This window comes from Epinephelus moara, chromosome 15 (assembly GCF_006386435.1).
Source record: "Epinephelus moara isolate mb chromosome 15, YSFRI_EMoa_1.0, whole genome shotgun sequence".
In the NCBI taxonomy this organism is placed as follows: domain Eukaryota; kingdom Metazoa; phylum Chordata; class Actinopteri; order Perciformes; family Serranidae; genus Epinephelus; species Epinephelus moara.
Genome location: NC_065520.1, coordinates 12,938,672 through 12,961,123, shown reverse-complemented (window position 1 = coordinate 12,961,123; position 22,452 = coordinate 12,938,672). Strand labels below are relative to the sequence as shown.

The window sequence follows — 22,452 nt, the reverse complement described above, 5'->3', positions numbered from 1 at the left end:
GTGTCCCTCTCAGAACAAATGCCACATTTACTTTTACTCAGCAAAACTAGAGTCATTTAGCTGCTCCTTGAGAACAATAGACTGAAGTATAAAAAATCAATATGTTTCAGCTTCAACAGCATTCATCACAGTGACAGGATTGCATATATTATAGGTAATGGCAGCCAAGATGTGCCAGGCCAGGATGCAAAAAACAATGGTTCCAATATTCGGGAGAAAACAAACAAAAGTTTCCCCTGAAGCCTCCCTCGATCATATTGGAAGGACTTACGGTTGTGAGAAGCTGGCTGTGTTTCTAAAGGATGACTTTCCTTACTTGGATACTGTGTGTCTGCATAATTACAGTTTGTTAGCTTGCTAACACAGCATGATAACACAGCCTAAGTGAGGTAACCTCACCGTCTTGCTGTAAAGAGCTGTTTACAAGCTGAAATAAAGAGTCGATTGGAAAGTATTATTAACCCTAAGAGACCCACAGGATTGCCAGAAAAAGTGGCTGACAATACTGCATTTAAAAGACTTTGCCACGCTCATTTTTTAAGTGAGCATGAAGGTAGTGGTGTCATGTGAAACCAGACAACCTAAGGCATACATCAGTACCAACCTTTTCAAGCTACTTGGAAAGGGGGCTGAATAACGCTCCAAAGTTAGGCTTAATATTGGCAAGGGAAAACTGGTGTGGCCATTGACCTCAAGACATCTGAATGAAAATGGGTTCTATGGGTACCCATGAGTCTCCCTGTTACAGACATGACTACTTACTGAGATTCCTGGATTCAATGAACCCACTTGTATTCATGTGTGATGATGTTAGTCCCCCTAGTAACCATTACATTATGGTAAGACCAATTTTGAAACTTGACATCACGTTACAAAACTACCTATTGTGACTACTAGGGTGATCAGAGTCTCATGAAACTGTACATCCACAAACTAGGGACCTCAGGCGTTCGGAGGATGGATGGCTTTCATAGGTATATTGACAATAAGAGAGTATCTGCAATGATTCGGCAATTTTCAGAACAGAAGTGCTCACTATCCAATCGGCAAAACATGCAATAGTTAAAGAAATCTCCAAATGTCAGCATGGATTCATCAAGTTCTTAATATCTCAAAGTGTAATTGGAATTTCTGACCATTTTTATCAATTCTTAAGTGGTCAGAAATGGTTAAATTCTGCACCAAATCTCTTTAACAAGTGGTATTAACCCAAGAACGACTTTTGACACTCTAAACCCTAAAAAGTTGAACGGAATCCTAAACAAAAGAAAATGTTTTTTACAGATTTATCTCAACAATCATCTATCTGTCCCCAGAATTCCATGCTTCTTTTATTCTTTGTCTACATTTGCAGAAAACAGCATCTAGAGCAGAAAAGCACTTATCAAGGGAAAGGTTCCCATCATTCAAGAGCAGTGGTTGAGCTGAGAAAGCAAAATAGTTCCTTCCATTTCCAAACAGTGAAGTCGCTGTACAATAATATTCAATAGTAAGCAAGACACTGATATAGAATGGTGCTATCCAGCAGGAAACCACTAGACACTTGAGAAAAATTTGTCTCAAATGCGTCGGACTGAAAGACTGTCGAAACAAGAGGCTTGGTCTACTCAAAACACTCAGACTTTAAGGACACGGAAAATGTCCGCTTAATGCATCCGTCCGTTTAAGGAGGAAGGCAGGGACATTTTAAGTGGAGAGATATTTTTTTATGATTGTTTTCAACCTCTCAGGCCGTTCCCTTCCTCAACCAAACACACCTCATTGCGTGCTGGTTCAAAATAAGAAAAGCAGGTTAACAGCATCAGTCCCAGCTCATTAGCCACGCTGACAGTCTATTTTACACACCAAAGTTGCTGCTCCCCTGTATATCTATTTCATCACCGCTCCTTTATTCTGCCGTGTTTAATCTAAGACATCAAACGGCGCACCTTACAAAGAAGTCATAAAACCACAAAATGTATTTAAAAATGAATGCCGCTTCCAATTACGCAGCGAGGAAGCTCATTATGATTTTAGTGGTGCTCATTATAATCACATGGAATCTGACCTTTTGTCCCGTTGCACTGCTGTGAGAGGGCCTGTTGGCTGTTGATAAAGAGGGGAGTGACAGAGGTTTTGATGGTGTACTGGAATCATCTGTGGGAGGTTGATAATAATTTTACATAAAGGTTCATGTATATGTATTCAAGATTAAAAAAATAGATGGAAAGGTCAGGTCCCAACCAACAGATCTCTAAGTGGATAGTCGAAGCCCTTTTCCACCGGAAGAATGTCATGACATGTAACGTGTAGCCATCAGGTGCTACCTCTGTTTTATATATTCATACTATATTGATATTATGATATGAGCAGAGTTGGGCCGATTTCATTTTCATATGAATATTTTGTGAAAGCACCAATACCCTAAAATACTGTAGCAATATTGATATGGAGGCATTTGGTTAAATATTGTGATAACTGATTGTCTCCATTTGGCCCAGCCCCATCAGGGGGTGACACTAAATACAGGTTCCAGGCACTTCAATAGTTAATAGCAGCGCTCTGGATCGTGATTTGTCAAACAAATGTGCCGTCACATGCCTCTGTATTGACTGGGACGATCAATACTTATGTAAGAAACAACAGAGAATAATTGAGAGAGTTCTGTTTTTGGCAAAAATGGGAATACAAAACACTGCAGTCCACGAATTACATAGTTTATCATAGCTTCTGTGTTTTTAACTGCAAATATAAACTTGGATTTCCACTGAATTTAGCTCAAAAACAAGGATACGGCTCACAAGTTTCTTAAAAGTTTATCTAATGTGAAGCCCCTGGTTAAGGGTTGTTCAGTTCCCACAAAAAGGACTAATGTCTCAGTTCTTAGAGCATTTATTTTTTTGTCCTTTTTAGCTCTATTATGATTCTGTGTTGTGACTCTTTCCAATTTCATACTTCTTCACACTGGCCTAGATGGGTATATAATGGGGATAAATGGCTGACAATTTCCTAAGCAATTGAACCCTAGAATGCTTGTTATCATGATTAATTGTGAAAATTAGACCAACTTGAGTGTTTTGCACACACAAGAAATGAGTATTAAACTCGTGGAGGACACTGACTCAAAATAAAATCAGTGGATTGATAAAAATCTGTATCTTTTACGGAGGGAAATTATACACACTGACAGGGACTGTTAATTGTTGATGACGAGTGCATGAAAGTTTAAGGTGTTCAGGGCTGACGGGTGGTTCAACCCAGTTCATGAAAGCTTCTACATTTACAGGTCTAAACACCATGCACAGGAGTTCTTTCCAAGAACAAAATCCTTATCCTTATAGGACGCAATGTGTTTCATGTGCACCGAAGCAGGAGCAGCAGACAGAAATAGAAGGTAGATCAAAAGAACCGGGTAGTTAGCATGATCAGTACAGCCACCATGGCTGCACAAAAGAAAACACCACGTACAGAAACTCAAAACTTCTTCAATCGAAGACAGAAAATAAATAAATAAATCCAAAACTCAGAGGAAAGCAATTCTGCCTAAAAGGAAAGCATCCAAGCCAAAAGCAGAGTGAACGCTGGCATTGCTCTCCAAAGATAAAAAGCACTCCAAGTTCAGACAGAACAATGGGAACTTCTATAACACTTTGTATTACACGGTACACTTTGTTTCCTCCAGGCAAAACTGCATCTTGTAACCTTACAGTAAAAGTCAACTTTGGGTGAAGGTGTTTATTTGCATCCTAAAAGGTACATTCAAGTATATGAATAACAATGCAGCACACTGTAACCTACTGCTATGGAATTAGACTCAAGGGCCCCTTTGACATTATTTTTAAGTGCTTGGAATTTAAATAAAATCAAGAACAATCACTTCCATTTCTTTCACACGTCAAATTAACCTAATGTATATTCATCCACACAAGGGTTGTGAGGGTGGAAGAGGCAGGGTACATCCTGGACAGGTTGCCGCTCTGTCAAAAGGCTAAAAGGAGACATGTTCACACCGTCACGCAGATTGAATGTGGGAGTAAACCAAGACAGACACAGGTGGAAGCATATATTTTTTCCTTAAAAAAAAAGAAATCATAAATGCCACGGCCCAATCATCAATCATCTTTCACCACCTGTTTTGAAATGCTGAATGTCTCCAAAGTAGATGGAGAGATTAAGACCATTCCCCCAGGATGACATTTTGAGGCTGGTGAGAAAATGATTTATGATTTCGCTCGCCCCTCGCTGGAGTCTGTCTTTGTCTCTTTAAAGGGACTATAAAGTGTAATCAAGTAGCAGTTAACAGCAAACACTTTGTCTGACCCTCACACCCACAATGTGCGATGGCGGCGGCACTGAAATGCAGCGGCCCCTCCATCCATCCAAACCCTCTTCACTTCTACTTGTTTTATTTCGGTCTGCGTCATCCTGCGTTTGTTGGGATTCTTGCAGACATAAGCCACCACAGGAAAAATGAGCTCAGCAAAATGAGTCACAGAGAGAAGCCGCTGTCGTATGGAATTGTCCAAACAACAACAATACTTTTACTCAAGAGAATGTGAGCTCCTAGAGATGTTTAAAGCTTGGTAGAGGACGTTTCAGTCAATCAGTCAAAATCAGTGTATTTCCAACGCTCTTGTCGTGTCATATTTGATTTCTGCCAATATATCCCTCTAAATTCTACATAATATGGGACCTTTCAAGTCGCATTTGGACATCACTCTTAACTAATCTCAAGTTGTGGGTTTTGGGTGTCCCTATCCACAGTGCATGCAGTGTCAACCCCAGTGTCAGTGGCGAGCAATCTGTCACCCACTTTAGGTTCAGGCTTAAATATTTCAACAGCCTTGAGAAAAAGTGCTGAGGTGGCTCTGGTTGAATTCCACTACTTAGCAATTAAAGCAGCCCAGAAGTCACACAGACAGTGAGGCTATTGACTGCGACACTCTGGCAAAAGGTGCAGGGATCAGCTTTAAAAAGCTTAATTTTTTAACAACCTGGAGCCACTTTTTTTTGCCAGATCAGAGTGTAAAAAAACACAATCTGTAGAAAACAATCACCAGACACAGTGCCCAAAACTATGAGCGGCAATGAGGATTTTCTTTTGCTTTGAAATCCATTGAATATAAATATATATTTGCATTGAGGCTTTCAGTGTGCAGTTACTTTCTTTTTGCTGTTGCAAGCACTGCAGCAGACTCTCTGTACTGTACTGTGTCTCTCTCAGTAAATGCCAGTGTTTAAACATCTCAACAAAGGTAAGCAGAGATGACTCTGCAATCAAAGGATTTGCAGCGTTGGAGAAATGTTTCTTTACCTGTGACGGATAGCTCAGTCGTCCTCCGCACCACAAAGTTCCCAAACTGTAATTCGCAGGTGTAATTCCCAATGTCATCTTCCCGTACTTCCTTGATGGACAGAGTGTCCGTCCTCCTCTCTATGGTTTGTCTCCACTGCTTTGGCCTGCACTCCTTCATTTAAAACACAGGGAAAGACCGTGGGGAGACAGAATGTTAGAGTAGAATAAACACAATGTGTCACTGTTGGCTTTCAACTGTAACTAATGTTTGAAATCAGCAGGAAATGTGCTTTGACTTCACATGAGACTTCATATTTTGTCTCGGCTTCAGCATACTGAGTGGAAACAGGCTAAGTCCATGGAGAGCCCTTTGTTACTAAACATGCTGTCATGAAGAACTACCACTTTCCACACAGTCATGGTAGAGAAGCCTCATGTCAGTGCACATTTATTTTATTGTTTTAATTGTGCCAGATTTAAGACATTAGTTTGGTGCACCCCTATTGCCCAATAGTTTTGGACAGTGATTTTTGGGACTGAATGGATGTACGTTTTCTCCATTTTTGGATTCTTCATTCATCCTGGAGACATGAGAACAACAACTTCAAGGTGACATGGGTGAGTAATTGATATACAACCCAAATTCCAAAAAAAAAAAGCTGAGACAATGTGTAAAATGTAAATAAAAAGAGACTGCAACGATTTGTAAATCCTTTTTGACCTATATTCAATTGAATACAGTCGAGATATATAATGGTTGAACTGTTTTTTTTGCAAATATACACTCCTACTGATTTGATGCCTGCTACATATTCCAAAAGAAAAGTTCAGTTAGGAGCATGTTTACCACTGTGTTACATCCCTTTTCTTTTAACAACACTCAGTTAGCATTTGGGAACTGAGGACACTAATGGTTGAGGTTTTGAAAGTAAAATACTTTGCTATTCTTGCTTGATATATGACTTCAGTTGCTCAATGGTTCAGGTTCTCTACTGGCAGACAGGTCTGGACTGTCGGCAGGCCAGTCTGGAATAAGCGGGGACGTCCTTGAAAAAAACGTCGTCTGGATGGCAGCATATGTTGCTCCAAACCCTGAGTGTATCTTTCAGCATTCATAGAGCCTTCGCTTACTCATACCATCGGCACCAACACACCTCCATACCATCACAGATGCTGGGTTTGAACTTTGAGCTAGTAACAATCTGGATGGTCCTTTTCCTCTTTAGCCCGGAGGATCCAAGAACAACTTGATAGCTGGACTTTCCCACTTTGTGACAGTCCATCTCAGATGAGCTCGGGTCCAGACGGGTCAGCGGCGATTCTGGATGTTTCCGATATATGGCTTTCACTTTGCATGGCAGAATCTGAGCTTGCATTGGTAGGTGCAGCGACGAAATCGCTTCCAAAGCGTTCCCAAGCCCATGTAGTAAAATCCTTTACCCAATCATCTTGGTTTTAAAAGTAGTGCAGCCTGAGGCGTCGAAGGTCACAGGCATTCAGCGTTGGTTTTCTACTTTGTCCCTGATGTGCAGATATTTCTCCAGATCCTCTGAATCTTTTAATGATATTATGGATTGTAGATGTCGAAATCCTTTAGTTCTTTGCAATTGTGCATGGAGAAACTTTGGTCTTACACTGCTGGACCCACTGAGATTTTTACAAAGTAGTAAACCTTGCTCCGTCCTTGCTAATGAAACACTGATCCTTTCGAGAATGCTCCTTTACATTTAGTCCCCACAGTCTTTTATAGTCCCTGCCCCAACATGTGCTGCAGGCATCACATTTAGAATAAGTGTCTAATTTACAAAATACAGTAAAGATTATCACTTTGAGTATTTAATATCTTGTCTCTGTATGCAATTGAATATAGGTCAAAACTGATTTACAAATGATTGCATTCTGTTTTTATTTAGGTTTTACACAGTGCTGCAAGTATTCCTTTAACTAATGATTAAAACAGTTGCTAGGAAACATCTTTAGTGCAACTCAATCATAAGCAATCAACTACAGTAAGTAAACAGAAAGTTACTGCTGCTAAATAACTTTCTAAAATAACAGTTTCCGACTCCTCTGATCATGTTGCTAATGGACACCACTGTTGCCCATTACAGTATTCTGTATTACGTGAGTCAAGACAGATTTTGGGCCACAAAACGCCTCAGGCAAAGGAAACTGGGGCACTGTGGGTTTCGTTTCAAACTGTGGTCCAAGACAGGCCTCCCACAATTCAATCAGCCCCCACTGACAAAGCAAGAGCCAATAACTGGAGGGTGTGGAGCCCACAGTCATTATCTGCTATTTTAATTTGATTCAGTGGGTAACTGGAGAAGCCTTGTGGCCACCTCATCCAGCACACTTTAACGTTTGATGAATAGGCCCTCAAGCTTCGCCTAACAGCTCTGTCAAAGTGGCCTGCTGGACAAGGGAGGTCTGACTGGGTCAGTAACACTGTGGGCGTCATAACTCACCTTGCGGAAAAGAACATTCAAATCAGAGAGAACAAGATGTGTATGTATACTCTGAATAGACTTATTTTTGTCTTTTAGTTTTGAAAGTCAGAGATGGATGTCAGAGATGGTATTTGAAGCTAATTAGATCTGGATATAGCTGACCTGAACTAGGTTATTCTTCAGACAAATAAAAGAACTTCCTGTGAAGTAGCTTTTAAATCTGAAATGAAAGGCTCAATTTCTAATAATGTGCATGATGGGTTTCAGGTGATGAACACAACCCTTTGTTTAGACGACATCTTGCAGCTCTGCATTTAAAAGGAAATGAAATCAGTGGGGATTATCCGTGCAAACAGCAAATAAAAAGGGTGCATTTTACCTTGTACCACACAATCTCAGGCTCCACTCCAGGCTGTAGATAATCCTCAATGCCCGGGCAGGTGATGTCTTTGCTTTTGCTTAGTTCTGCTTTCTCAAAAAACCTCATTTTGGAGTTGTAGCAGAGGTCTGTGTCATTCTCCGCCACTGTGAGAGACATGGACACCTTCATGCAGTATGTGGAGTTCCTGCAAAAATACAAAGTTAATGAATCAGGCGGGGAGAGAAATGAATTTGTCTCATATTGAAGTCCTGCCAGATGCAGCAAACAAAAGCTGCCAGCAGTCCATCTCTGGCTTCACATAAACTCAGAGTCTGCACTATCACAATCTCCACAAGGCTCATTCATTAGATTCCATGTGAATCACTAAATGAAGCAGAGGGAGAGGGAAAGAAACCTTCCTGTGGTACGCAATTAATCACAATTTGCCTTTGTTTTTTAAAGTGAAAACTCCTTTAATGCTGGATGTTGAATCATCATCACCAATATGACCCTTAATCTGGACAATTACAGATTCTTAAAATGTTTTCTCATCCATTCAAGTATGAATATGAGTAATGCATGATGAGCCTACCTCCCTAAACTATTAATGGAACTCTGCCAGTGTGTGTGTGTGTGTGTGTGTGTGTGTGTGTGTGTGTGTGTCAGGGCAGGGACACGGGTGGTAATATGGAGCGACAGCTTTGAATGTCAACAGCACTTGAAGATTGATTGAGCCTTTTGTTTTCACGTGTTAAGCAGATACAGTGCGAGCTAGCAGAAAATTACTTGCTACAACTGATGTACTGTAACTGCTCAGGTCATATACATAAAGAAGAAAATTTATAACGCAAGGGAGAGAGGGCGTAAAATGCGAGATTACTTGTAATGTTTGAAGACTACATGCTTGCCTGGGCTCACAGATACTGGTGAGTATTCATCCACGGTGGAATAAACATTTCATTTTACTGCTTGGCATTGCAGTGTACCTTCGGTGATTTGTGTTGCCCCTCAAGTGGGAGCGCTTGTCTTTAAATACTAAACCAATCTGGGCTGAGTGTTCTCATGTGTACACACAGAACCTCGTAGGGATACCGATCAGATCTCCTCCTGCCCAGGAGAGCGATGCTTCACAGCCACATGAGAGGCAAAGATACAGCTGCTAAGCATTTACAGCTATCCTGTTTGGGTCATTAATGGGACAGCAATTTTGAGATTGGATCTGCTGCTTGAGTAATTCTTAACAGAACACGGGAATCAATGGACACATTGATTCACTGTGAAAGTTGTGCTATTTGAAGGAGGGGAACAGAAGCAAAGGTCCTTGATGATCAATGAATTCAATAAGAGCACCTTTTCTTTGCTCAAAGTGGCTAATAAGACTGTCACGATTGACAAGTACTCCAGCCTGACTGCAGCAAATCCCTCCTGGTTAAAAGACCAAACAAATTGGCAGTGTTTAGGAAAATCTCATTGCTAATTTTCCAACTAAAGCTGGTTACACAAATTGAGCTGAACCAACAAACAATTACAAACATGTTAAATCCTTACATAATTGTGCAGCATTAGCTGCCTCGTGGATTAGTACAACACACACTGGTCTTAGCTACAGTGCCGGCAAACAATCCCTCGCCCTTCGAACTGGCCAGTGCTGTGCGCTCCGCTTGCAGTGAGTGTGCCATTTTCGGGAAGCCCGGATGCAAATGTGACATGATGTGGAGATTATCCTAGACAACTTCTACCAGATGGACACCTGTGCAAATGAGATCCCACGGGTGCGCTCTCTTCCCTGTTAAATATTCTGGGCAGCGCTGATAAACTCGCCCGCTGGAAGAGAGAGAGAGAATTGTGTCATCTGCTCCGCATGAGTGATCGATGGTGTGGGCCAACACTTTGTCCTACGATGTCTTTCCAACATTTCACATCCATCACGGTGCCTTTTGAGCCTCAAGAGCCAGGTGATCTCTTGACTATTCACTCAGCAGGTATAATATTCATGAAGCCTATCCAAAGAACTAAGCAGGAAAATGATCCTACTGCTACACACTCCAGAGACTTAACTGCATGCTACGCACTCAGCCTTCAACGCTCGTGGAACCCTCTGCATACTGCAGATACAGTGATAACAACCCAGATGATACCATGGCATTAATGGGCGACTGTGTCTGTCAAATGTGTCAAACTGAAGGGGCTATGCAATGTCGTGGCAATGATAGATAGCATCCTGCATACATCAACCCAGAGAAGTGTCAGGCTGACAGCTACTGTATACAGCTGGAGGGCAGGCAGAGGACTCGAGCTGCAATATGCGACAAATGCAGTGAAATTATGTGCAATGGTCAGTTAGGAGTTAAGCAGCCTGCTGAAAGGATTATGATTGGTATACTGTGGAAAAACACTGCAGTCTCTTCTTGCTGCAAGATACTGGTGGGATTAGGCAGTGGTTACATTCACACGTTGATTTAAAGATTTATGTATGAAGCCATTTCCAAGGTTAGATTTCTCCTACTCAAAACCATCCAGTATATTTATATTTTATTCTATTGACTGTCAATTCAATGAGTCTACCTCACCAGAGGATGAAACCAGATGGAACCTGCCCTTTAACTCAGCAACTGTTCGCTTCGATATTAAATAATAGGCAGCGGAATTGATTTGAAAGTCTCCGGAGAATCCATGGCACCTGTGGGGAAATTAATGAACTCACTTAATGAATCTCTTAATTAAAATAACTCATCTCTAATACAAGATCGGATGATGAAATAATTGCTGATTACTCATTAGGCCTTACTTTCAACTAACAATAATGATCTCGGAGAACTGTCTCAGGGCAAAGCGTGAAAGGTTACCTCGGTATAAGGTCATTCGAGAGCAGTGAAATAAACCACCCAAAATCAAAAATACATATTTTTCTTCTTACCTGTCGTGTTACTTATCAGTCAAGAGTGTTTTGGTGTGAGTTGCCAAGTGATCTCTACTACTACTTTAGTATATACAGTACTATTGTTGTTCTACCAAACTACACCCACCATCCTCATGTGGTAATGTTTACATCTCACACTGTCATGAGCATTAATCTCTTATCCATGAGGAGATACAGGCTTCCTTCTGCACGGTGATACAATTAGCAGGTGTAGTTCAGTAGAAAGAAAGACTTTTCATCTTTTCCCTTATCTTGCCTGTGTGTCCTTGTGTATCAGTCTGTGTCGCCTCTCCAAATTCAGAGGTTTTTGTGAGTCCGTGAACATAGTACAGGAAGAACTCTTAAGTTCTGAGTAAAGGGGTAGATGATCGATCAGTTGATCCGATCAGAGCTGGTCAGATCAGATCAATAGATGAGAGGTTACAAAATAGGGAACTGCCCATTGGTTCGACAGCCCATTGGTTCGACATCCCATTGGTTCGACATCCCATTGTTCCGACCATATTAAACTCATTGTTCCGAAGTCCATTCCGAAATCATCATGATGCCCTGTGGTTAAGGTCTGGTTAGGTTTAGGCACAAAAACCACTTGGTTAGGGTCAGGAAAAGATCATGGTGTGGGTTAAAATGAAAAAGAAAGTGACAAACACATAAGCCGTGAGCCTGCTCCGCCTCAAGCCGGTCGTGGCGCACCATACGCCCGCCGCGAGCCGTTCAGCACCGCGGACAGTCGGACTAATGGGATGTCGAACCAATGGGCTGTCGAACCAATGACATGGACCCACAAAAATGAAGTTCTGAGTGGCTTTGACTCTCACTGTCTCCAACCAACCATTGGGAAGTAAAATATAAACTAAATGCGATGTCTACAAGAGGCAAGCAATTGCTTAAAACCAACAGAAAAACCGTCATAAATACGGTGGCATCCCAAATGTACCATCGGCTTAAATGGTTTCTCTACCCAACCAGGCACATCCTCCGTCACTGCAGCTTTTTAAAAACGTCGGGCATCAGGCTCAGTAGAGATACTGCTAACCTCTGCCGAATTATTATTGTGTCTCTTTGGCGCAAACTGGATGCATATATATTTGTGTTTGTCTGCAACAGCTTTGTAGTTCAGCATCTAACTGAAAGCTAAATTTTCAAGGCTAGGTAAATTAAGTCACAATGAAAGAAAGGAGGCTGAACTGACTTCTGTATATGATGGCTGAATATTGTATTGAGTGGAGTGCAAGTTAAGTGGTCTGGGTAGAAACAGAATCTTACGGCACTTAGATTCCTATTTTCAATACAACCTTTGACACTGCTGTCGGTACATGGTGTAGTCAAGCACATGTACAGATGGAAAACAAATAGAAAACACCATTCTCTCAAAAAATATTCCCTTTTTTAGTGTTTGATGATTCTGGTAGAGAATGGCGTTTGAATGTATGTTTCTCAGATCTTTTTCTCCATTCTTTCCTTTAATTTCTTACCCCATATAAGTGACCGGATCCATCTAACTGTTAGATATTCCTTATGTTTTCTACAGCTTGTCTTGTTTCTCTAGAGGGAAGAATGATTTTGTACCAGTGTGTAGCAAAAGCTAAAGAGAATCACATCAACAAGCATATGAGGGACATCACTGATGCATCTTGCTGCCACTTGCGTCACCATTTACCTGAGATTGGATCCTAATGTCAACTGTGCCGACGTCAGGATGTGAAGGCCAGACGTAAAAACAACCGAAATCTTTCCTGAGAGAACGCCCACGCTGCATTTAATGCAGCTTGGCATGATTGGATGTGCAGCGTCAGTTTGGAGACAGATGTAGCAGACGGATGTAGCAATGGCTTACGACAGGCAGGAAAAGGTCTGGTCAACATCAAACAGAAGCTGAGACCAAAACAGGCCCTGTTTCAAACTGGCAAAAGACTAAGAACAGTCTGAGAGGTAGGAAAAGTTGTGTTGATACTGAGCTAGACACTGAGATTGGAATCCCACCCTCTACTGGACTGCAAGCACACATTCGCCCATTGAAATATGCATAAGCATAGCCCCACAATCAGGATGTGCCAACCTGAATGTGTGAGGACCACCATTAGACACAGTGAACAGCTGTTTGTGTGCTTCTGGGATGGCATGGCTGGTAAGGTTCTATCCAAAAACGCCTTGGCAGATGGCTTTGTGGATGCATCTCCCAAGCATAGAGGCAAGCAGGGAGAACCCCCTTCTGTGGTCTTCACACACTACATATGCAGTGTTGATGGCCTTCTTGGGTGGTTTGAGTGCTGAGGACATATGTTCAGCAGTGTTGTGGTCTATGCCCTATCCCTTGGTTATGTTAGACTCCTTAACAGTACCAGGGAAAAGAGTTGGGTGGTTGTCAGCTATGTTGCACCCGACTCCCCTATGTGCATGATATACCTACATGATCCTGTGCTCCTTGATGACCCGCGAAATGCAGTTTGCAAGGGGTCTAGTCTTGTTGCATACTACCTGGGTTTACTGGGGCTCCCAACCGATTTGGAGTGGTGGTCTAAGTTATGAGAAAGTATGTGGGCTGTGGCAAGTAAGCTTTAGCTGGTCATGATCAGTAAAGCTGGGTCAATATTATGTCACAGCAGGGCATTCATTCACTGGCCTCCACCAACTATACCCATTAGGCCTGCTTCCACCGCAGGAACTTCGGGGTAATTTTATGGGGCCAGGGCCGTTGGTGCATGTCTCCACCGCAGGAACCACCCCCAAAGAACAGAGTTCCGGAACTTTTACAGGGGCTAAACAAGTCCCTGCCTCCCTGCCAAAACGTAGCGGGATAGTGACGTTTTGTAAATAACAACATGGTTATCGTAGATTAGCTGGGCTAACCGTTAGCTGTTAGCGGTGTCTGTAATAACTCAATGAACGGTCCGTGAAAAAAATATTTTTTCCAGTGGATATCTTAGTTACAACATGATTGAGCTAGCAAAGCAGTTTTGTGTTGCTATGTGTGGTATTTATTCAGTTTTGGGAAATCACGATGTCTAGAAAGCATCAGCTGACAGGGACAGCTAACAGCAGCAGCAAAGCTAACATCAGGACGTCATCTGTTAAAAGCCTCCCACTACTCCAGTTAGCTCAATCAAGTTGTAACTAAGACATCCGCTGGAAAAAATATTTTTTTCACGGACCGTGACCGGAGTTATTACAGACACCGCTAACGGCGTCCCTACGCCCCTACGTCACCCCGGTCAAAATGGTCGCGCAACAATTACGTCACATACAGAGCCCGGTAACTTTACAGGAACCTTCCTCCTACTCTCTCAGTGGAGACACGGCGGTTGAGAGGGCCGAGTGAGAGGACGTTCCTGTAGTAGTTCCTGCCCCCCAAATAGAACCAGGAACTTCTTCAGTGGAAACGGGCCTATTGATACCAGTAGAGGGTGGAGCCTTTGCGACAGCAGACAGCGGTGTGTGCTGCTTTATACAATGTGGGGTCTGCACATATGCAGGTACACACATCCTAACTAGACGGCTATGTTTATGCTTTTTTTAGTGGGCCAATGCATGCTCTTGATTGGACGATAGTATTACCCAGAAAGTCAAGCGGAGGGCTCTGTCTGTGCTATAAGAAACTGGGGTTATAATTGTAACCTTTGTTAATAGAACTAGGGTTAAAATATCATAACCTTCATTTCATATATAGCATATGTGCCGTACGTCACCACCCAGTAGTCTTACGACTACTACGTGCTACCTTCCCTGTCCACACCAAGCCAAGATTAACCTAGACCGAGATAAGGACGGCCCAGTTATCCTAAATCAGTATTTTATGGTCCTTGCATTATTTATGGCCAGAGCGAAGGTCATAGTGAGCAGTGGGAAGACTGGGGCTCCTACCTGTAGCGCCCGCTCATAACTCACCTGTCAACTCTAGCACCGAGCCCGGGATGATTAAGCACCCCGGCTCCCAAAATCTGACTGCGGGCCAACTTGCTCCTACTTAGCCTCTGTCTAAGAGTGTGGCACTTGTCTGCCATGCTGGAACAACCAACTCCTGCCTCAATTATAATCCATCCACCTCTCTCTCTCTCTCTCTCTCTCTCTCTCTCTCTCTCTCCCTCTCTCTGCTTGTGGTTTGTCTCTGTCCCTGCTTCCACCCGCCCTGCCGCCCTTTTCTCTCTTGTCTTGTAGTACACAATTTCTCAGGGAGGAACACACACCTCTGTGGATAATTTAGTTCTGCCACGCTGGGAAAAACACATGCTTGCACCTGTCTGCAAACTTGTATCCACACATACGAGCGCCAACGTACAAACACAAAATAAAGATAGACAAGCCGTATCTCTGCATTGTCCAATATGTAATCCTTATAAATACAAAGAAGTAGTGTCTCATCCTCTTCAGTACAACTTTATTTACAGTATAAAGTCAACTATCAATCAACCCTGGCTCTTCTCTCACTCGTGGGCAGATTGTTGTTTCAACTACTGTGGTTGCTATGCTCATGCCCCAAGCTTCATTTTCCTTGACTACCTCCAGTCGTCACCCGTCTCCAACCAGTATCCTTCTAAAGTAACTTTGCAGTAGACTTGTTAATCTCACCATCCTCTGTGTCAGTGTCCTGTGATTGGGTCCTATTTACCACGCTACAACAAAACCCACAGTTCTAAAATGTTTCATGTCAGAAGTGGACATCTATTGGACCCTATAGACCTCGACATAGCAACATGTTTTTATTCCCTTATTTTGTTTTTAACACTATAGTGCAGATGTAGCTTGTGCTTTTGTTTTACCATTACATTCAAGTCACAGGGCTACGCATCTGTTTTCCTGAGAAATAAACACCCGGCAATCTTTGAAGCATCCGAAAGTTCCTTTAACATCACCTCCAACTGTTTTCCAGGATATTCAAAGACTTTTGTGAGACACAGGGGAAACAAAACATTGTGTTTGATGAGAATAATGGAAGGTAACATCAGTTTAGAAAAATATATAACTGATAGTAAAACTTGGTTCACACTGTACAAATTGAGCAAGGACATGTGTCACTTACATCCTTACATCCTTTTTTGGATTAAGACATTAAGTCACAATTTGGGAAGCAGAGTATCAAATAGTTTTCATTGCAGCAAGCACAATATATTTTCAGCCAGATGGTGAGAAAAAGACTGGGTTTTCCAAAGATCTGCGGGTTTTAATTTTCAGAAAAATGGATGCTTAGCTGTGCGACTTAATGTAATGGTAATACACGAGAGAAACAAATTACAGCTGGCGCTAATGTAGAGAGGCACACAAATAAATTATTGTATTATTCTGTATTGTAATTGAAATGATTTACAGTCAAGAACAATGAAGACTTTCTGGAACCCTTTGAAGGATCTCACAATGTCCTCTCTTTAATCTACTGTTCAGAATATACACAAAGCAATGGCAATTGGCATCTCATCCCAAAATCCTACATTACCCGAAGAACTTATTTTCCGAGAAGCCTGAGCATTCCTCCAAGCCTCCCCTTGAGTTGTGTGTCTCAAACTGACAGTAGCACTTCTTGTGCGCAAACACATTACTCAGTCAATTCCTAGTTGATGCCTTCAGGGAGCTCATTTTCCATTCCACGACATCCTCCACTCATCGTTATGCTACCAACCTGATTTCATAACAAGCATAAACAATTTGTCTCCATTGTATTCTCTCCTAACTCCGTCATGACCTTATTCATTGGTCCCCAGGCCCTCTGGGTGTAATGTATGAGCAGCCATACTGCTATGCATATCAAATACACACCGTCTCTTACTAGCAGTGCTGATGCTGGAATGGGCTGTTGCACTGTGGGCCATATTGTTGAAAAAATGTATATCAATCACAGCTGTTCCACATTGGTCTACGTTGTTCTGTTGCTGATTTTTTTGGGCCACTTTGGGGCAGCAGAAACAAGTCCTGAATACAACAATGTCATATCGTCACCTTTTAAGTTGATATGGTGAACTTCCAATAACTTCCAATTTAGCTCGCTGCCTACTTGAGTTGGGATGGGTTTTTTTTTTTCCTCTAGACTTTCGACATGTTATCGAACTGAATCAATCAAATGGGGTTTGCTATGCTCAAAAACACATATCCACTGATCTACAGACATCTCTTTCACAGTGGACATCAATGGGAACAAGACTTTTTAGGCCCAATGGCATCACATGATGAACCTGGAAAGTGTAATTCCATAGTTTGGCCACTATGCCAGATGGGCTTTAAAGCCTGGCAATGTTCCTGGGTGCTTACTCTCTACATGGACCTTGTCGCTCTTTAAGGCTCGGACATACTTTTGCATTGAACGTCAACGGACAGCTGCACTCATATGGTTCTATTCAGAGTACAAGTGAGAGTCTGCTTCAGCCCATGACAGTAAACGTGAGGGCTGGAAGGTGAGCATTCTTTCCTCCTACCGCCAACGTTTGGAAGTGAACCTAAGAAGATACTGCTGGGACTGGAGTGAATGTTTGTTGAATGTTCAACTTAAAACTAACCTCTCCGTGGTGAGGCATCTGCAGCTGTCTTGACAGCAATGTTTTGGACTGGACTGTAGTTTGGAGAAAGAGACTGAAGCATGCCCATGTGGCGTGCTTGCTATGCCTACAGTCTGCACAGTCACAAAAACTACTAAAAAGATGCACTACATACTGAAATAAGTTTAAAGGAATACTCCGACAATTTGGGAGTTATGTCCTTTCTCTGTCATTTTCATATTGAGACATGATTGATGCTTGTTTTGAAGGCACATGCAGAAATACCAGCTTCAGGGTTTCTGTAACGTTTATTTGTTCACTTTTACCGAGTAGGGTACTGACCCCCTACAAGCGCAATGCTAACCGCTGAGACCCAGCCACTGGACGGACACAAAAAAGATATCGATCATGTTGTCTCAATATGAAAATGACAGAGAAAGGGCATAACTCCCAAATCGTCGGAGTATTCTTTTAAGGAGATAAAACAAGAAATAAGTCGTTTATCACTAATTCTTGTGCAGCTACATTCTTGTGCGACCTGACAAATGAATACATCTGCCTTTCCTCAAAAAAGCCAGTTCAATAGTGATAATACCTTGTCAAATGCTTTACAATATACAGTATCAGTTTAATTTAAATGAGCTCTTTCTGTTAGATGAAATTCTACTAAAGTTTCTGTCCCACATCCTATTCCTATCATACTCTCACCCTTAGGATTCAGGCATGCTGTGAGTTCTATCCTATACCGAGGTTTGACTGATAGCTGCGGTATTGCAGATGTCTCGCTTGTAGCTCCGCCGCTCACAGTCCAGGGGGAAGGGAGTGGAGGCAGGGAGGCGGGGAGGTGCGGAGGAAAAGTTGGCTGTGGTGCCAAAGTGATTGTGCTTGGGGAATGGTATTTCTGACATTTGTCTGGCAGATAAAAACCACCATCAGATATGAGGAAGAGAAGGTCAGTGTCCCTGCTATCAGATAGCGATGGTTTGGCATCTTGTTTGATGACTTGCTCGGCTCAGTGTGGACCAGGAGAGCCAAGAGGCTGGCGATGTGGGGAGACAACGCTGACTGTGACTGGATAAAATCCCTCAGCTGGGGACGAGGAAAAATTTAACCTAGCTTTTATTTTGCAATCTACAGTATGTTAAAAATATTGACCTGAAATGAATAAAAATCGTCAGTATATTGCATGTGTGTCTAAGATTAACGGATAATCCTGGAAATAAATAAATAAAACACATGACCTTCTGCTCAATTGTCCTGGGTAGTCATGCAGATTGTGACAACTGATTTGAGTCAAGAGGTCTCCCAGAATAAAATCTCCACGGCCGACCTTCTCTCCCTTTGCTCCCTGTAGCCAGGAGCCATTTGGGCTCAGCTTAATCAAATGGAATCGAGCATGGGACAAATGTCCAATCAGGAGGAGCGTGAAGGGCATACAGTGAAATTGGCTGAGACTGTAATGCAGGCACATGGTGAAATAAATTTATAATCCAATATCTACAAAGAGTACCCAATGTACATCAAAAGGAGCATATGTATGGCTGGTTAGACATCAGAAATTTTGGCTACTTTAGCTGCAAAGTCATCCATTCGGCATACTGAAATACTTTGTTTGTGATTTGGCCCATGAAAATATCATACACCCTTTTACACAGTCAGTGAAAACCCAAACGCAACATATGGAATAAAGGGTATTTGTTGTGGTACTCAAGCATGTGCACCTTTTTAGTTTCGCTGTTAAACTAGAATTACTGTCGGTTGTATGCCTCTGCGCACCAGTCAAGTTGCACCAACTCTTAGCATCCGTGTCTTTAAAAACATGGATGCTTCACACACACATCTTCCCCTGGCAGCACAGACGATGTATACAATCAATGAGTACTGGCCAGAAAAGTTGACCTTGGCATATGAATGTTTTGTAAGGTCACAGTGACCTTGACCTTTGACCACTATTCAGTTCATTGCTGACTCCAAGTGAACATTAGTGTGAAATTTTTAAAAATTCTCTGAGATATCCTGTTCATGAGAATGAAACGGATGCAAGGTCACAGTGACCTTGACCTTTGATCACCAAAATCTAATCAGTTCATTGTTGAGTCCAAGTGAATGTCTGTGCCACAGCTCAAGAAATTCCCTCAAGGCGTTTGCGTTCGCAAGAATTGGAGGGATGGAAGTATGGAAACGTACCGAAAACATAATGCTTCCAGCCACGGCTATCGAAAGCACACAGGCATGGCAGCCTATAGCAGCATTTAATATGTAAAATAAATCATATTTGTGATTGGGATATAGACAAGAACATTAACTTGTTCTTCAGATTTTGGTTTTAACTAAGATTATTTAAAATACTGTGTGTATCCAAACACATGACTGACTACTAAGAGTTTTCCTGCATGAAAATAAATCCAGAATTTAATAAGGTTTCCAATAAAAGTTGCTCAGAAATACTAATATTGATCGACTGCTTTGAATAAATCAATGCTGTGTCTTTCTCACATTGACAGTATAAGCCAATAAGTGCATCTGGGTTTCCATATTATGTTAAATGCTGGTCAATGCCAGGGGACTGAATCGCTCCTCCACAGCACACTAAGGAGTGCAGATTGAGGTTAATTTAAAAGCTGAAATATCCAAGGTAAGAGATTCACTCTCGTTTTGGAACACGTTTTGTCCCCTTGGCGTTTCACGTGGCTATATTTGCGTTTTTTCTGCTCTGTGTCTGCAGCTGCCTCTTGGATGTGTGCTGACACCTGGTCCCTACCTTTCTAAGTCCTGACCACACTTGCGCATTGTGGCCAGGAATGTCCTGAACACAGAAAAGTAAGAAGAAAATAAGAAAATACAGGTCGACCCCAAGACCTTGGCGGATAAATACACTGTCACAGGATTGCAAGGATTGGAGGATGGAATGAATGAGGTTGGATGCATCAGGGCAAATAAAAGCTGTTATATTATGATGCATAAATAGAAACTATTCCTCTGCACTCTGTTTTCAAGCCTCTGACCCTTTGCTATAATATTTCTAACACCACAATGTTTGCTGTAATGACAGACTTTGAATAGGGATCAGCAAAAAGTAAACTATTGATTTAAAAGTTGTAACAAAAAAAAAATTTAAAAAAATTACATAACAGTATTATCCAGCACCGAGCTCCAAAATGGCTCCATGTGCACACTCTTCTTTGACACTGCCATTGTAACATCAGACGTCCACAGTGAATATCTGGCTAAGTTCACAGCACCACATCACAAGGCTGAATAAAGCACAGTGTGAAAGGTGGACTGAGCCCAAACAGCAGCCCATACATCATCAGACAATGGCTGTTGGAAAACCGCCTCTACTAACCCACATAGAGCCAACTAAAAGGCTGTCCAAACACTGTGTCGACAGAGCGCTCTCTCTATACAGGTGTAAAGAATAGTGAATATAGGGGACCATCATCAATAACCCCTGGCTGGTGAATGAAGCAGCTTCGCAAATCCATATCACACAATTAAGGAAAACTCCACCTGGGCACTGTGAATAACTGCTGCTGGAGATCTGGCGCCAAACTCATAAGCTCTTAAAGTCGTTTGTGGAGGATGCTCTTTACTCCCATCAGTCATTGCTGTGGTGTATCTGTGTTGCGCTGCTTTCTTGGATTATCTGTTGATTAAGTTGATGTAGCTTCTGTTCAGCCATCACGGCCATCATGTTATCTGTACATTTCTTCTCCAATAAAACCGCTGCTGCCAGACACACAGAACACATCATGATGATATTATTCCACGTTAGCAGTCAGGCTCTAGGGATAGCTGGTTAACCACTTTGGTCCAGACTGAATCTCTCAAAAAATATTGGATGGATTTCCATGGAGTTTTATTCAATCCCCAGAAAGCAGATTCTTATATTTCACTGATCTGTGTTGATCCCTTGAATTCCCCTTTAATGTCTAACTAATATGTTCAATTATCCATTAAAATATCTCCACATCTACTTGATGGATCAGAACGAAATTTGGTGCAGACATTCATGGCTCTTATGCAATTTATCCTAATGACTTTGGTGATCCCCTGATTTTTCATCTGGCACCAAGCAGCTAAAGTCTCAAGGAAATGCCATTTCAACGGCTTCGTGCCTCGGTAACTTCCCGTTTTTTAGTAAAACTGTTGCAAAGGGAGAACGTTGGCAAACAAACAAAGCTCACTGCATATTAAGGGTATCCCCAACTAAGAATTTAGTTGAATCTAATTTTTTTTTGGCACATAGATCCCTATTATCATTTGTGACATTAGTGTCCAATTTTTACACACCAGACAAAAGAGCCGAAACACCCAGTTACAGAATGTCTTCTTGCCTTGGCACAAGACTCGGCTTGTTTTTTGACAGGATGTGTTCCATCCAGTGCAGTTTGTTGTGTGTCGGCGGTGTGTGTAGGTGTGTGTGTGTGTGGGTCCACAGTACTGAAAGGAAGCGGAGGAGATCAATAGACAGAACGACAGACAGACAGACAGACAGACAGACAGACAGATCGTCTCTTAGTTTGGTTCCTGTTTGCTTTCCGTGGTTGTAAATAGAACTTTCGACTTTCGCTTAGAGGGAGACAGAGATAGAGATGCCAGCCGCAAGTAGCTGTTTCCACATGCTGTCCCCCGCAGATGCTGATGAGAGAGCTCTGATTAATAAATTTATAGCAAAATAGGCTTTATATAGATGAATTCAGCGAGCGATTTGTGTATGCTGCCATCTTGCGGCGGTGCCATTGCTGCGGTGACATGTGTCAGTCATCAATTCATTATGCTGTCATTGTGAACTGACTCTCTACAATGACAGCATCATGAATAGCTGGATTGATGATGTTAGACAGTGGCCTCCGGTAACTGATGAAGGTATCTTAAATGAGTACCGATATTAATTTAGAAATTAATCATTTGTTTGAGCGATAAGCAGGAAAAATTAGAGTAATAGGGAGATAACAGACTGTATCATTTAACACTGTGTAATA

General features: G+C 42.0%; 1 protein-coding gene across 3 annotated transcripts in view; it reads right to left on the bottom strand.

Annotated features, from left to right (window-relative positions):
• The window catches only part of LOC126402013 (interleukin-1 receptor accessory protein-like 1), a 387,060-nt gene that overhangs the window by 165,895 nt on the left and 198,713 nt on the right, over positions 1-22,452 (bottom strand). For all 3 annotated transcript variants that reach the window (XM_050063650.1, XM_050063648.1, XM_050063651.1), the window contains 2 exons: positions 8,105-8,291; positions 5,294-5,447 (listed from right to left, as the gene is read on the bottom strand). In XM_050063650.1, coding sequence (XP_049919607.1) covers positions 5,294-5,447; positions 8,105-8,291 — 341 coding nt within the window. The remainder of the gene's footprint in view (positions 1-5,293; positions 5,448-8,104; positions 8,292-22,452) is intronic.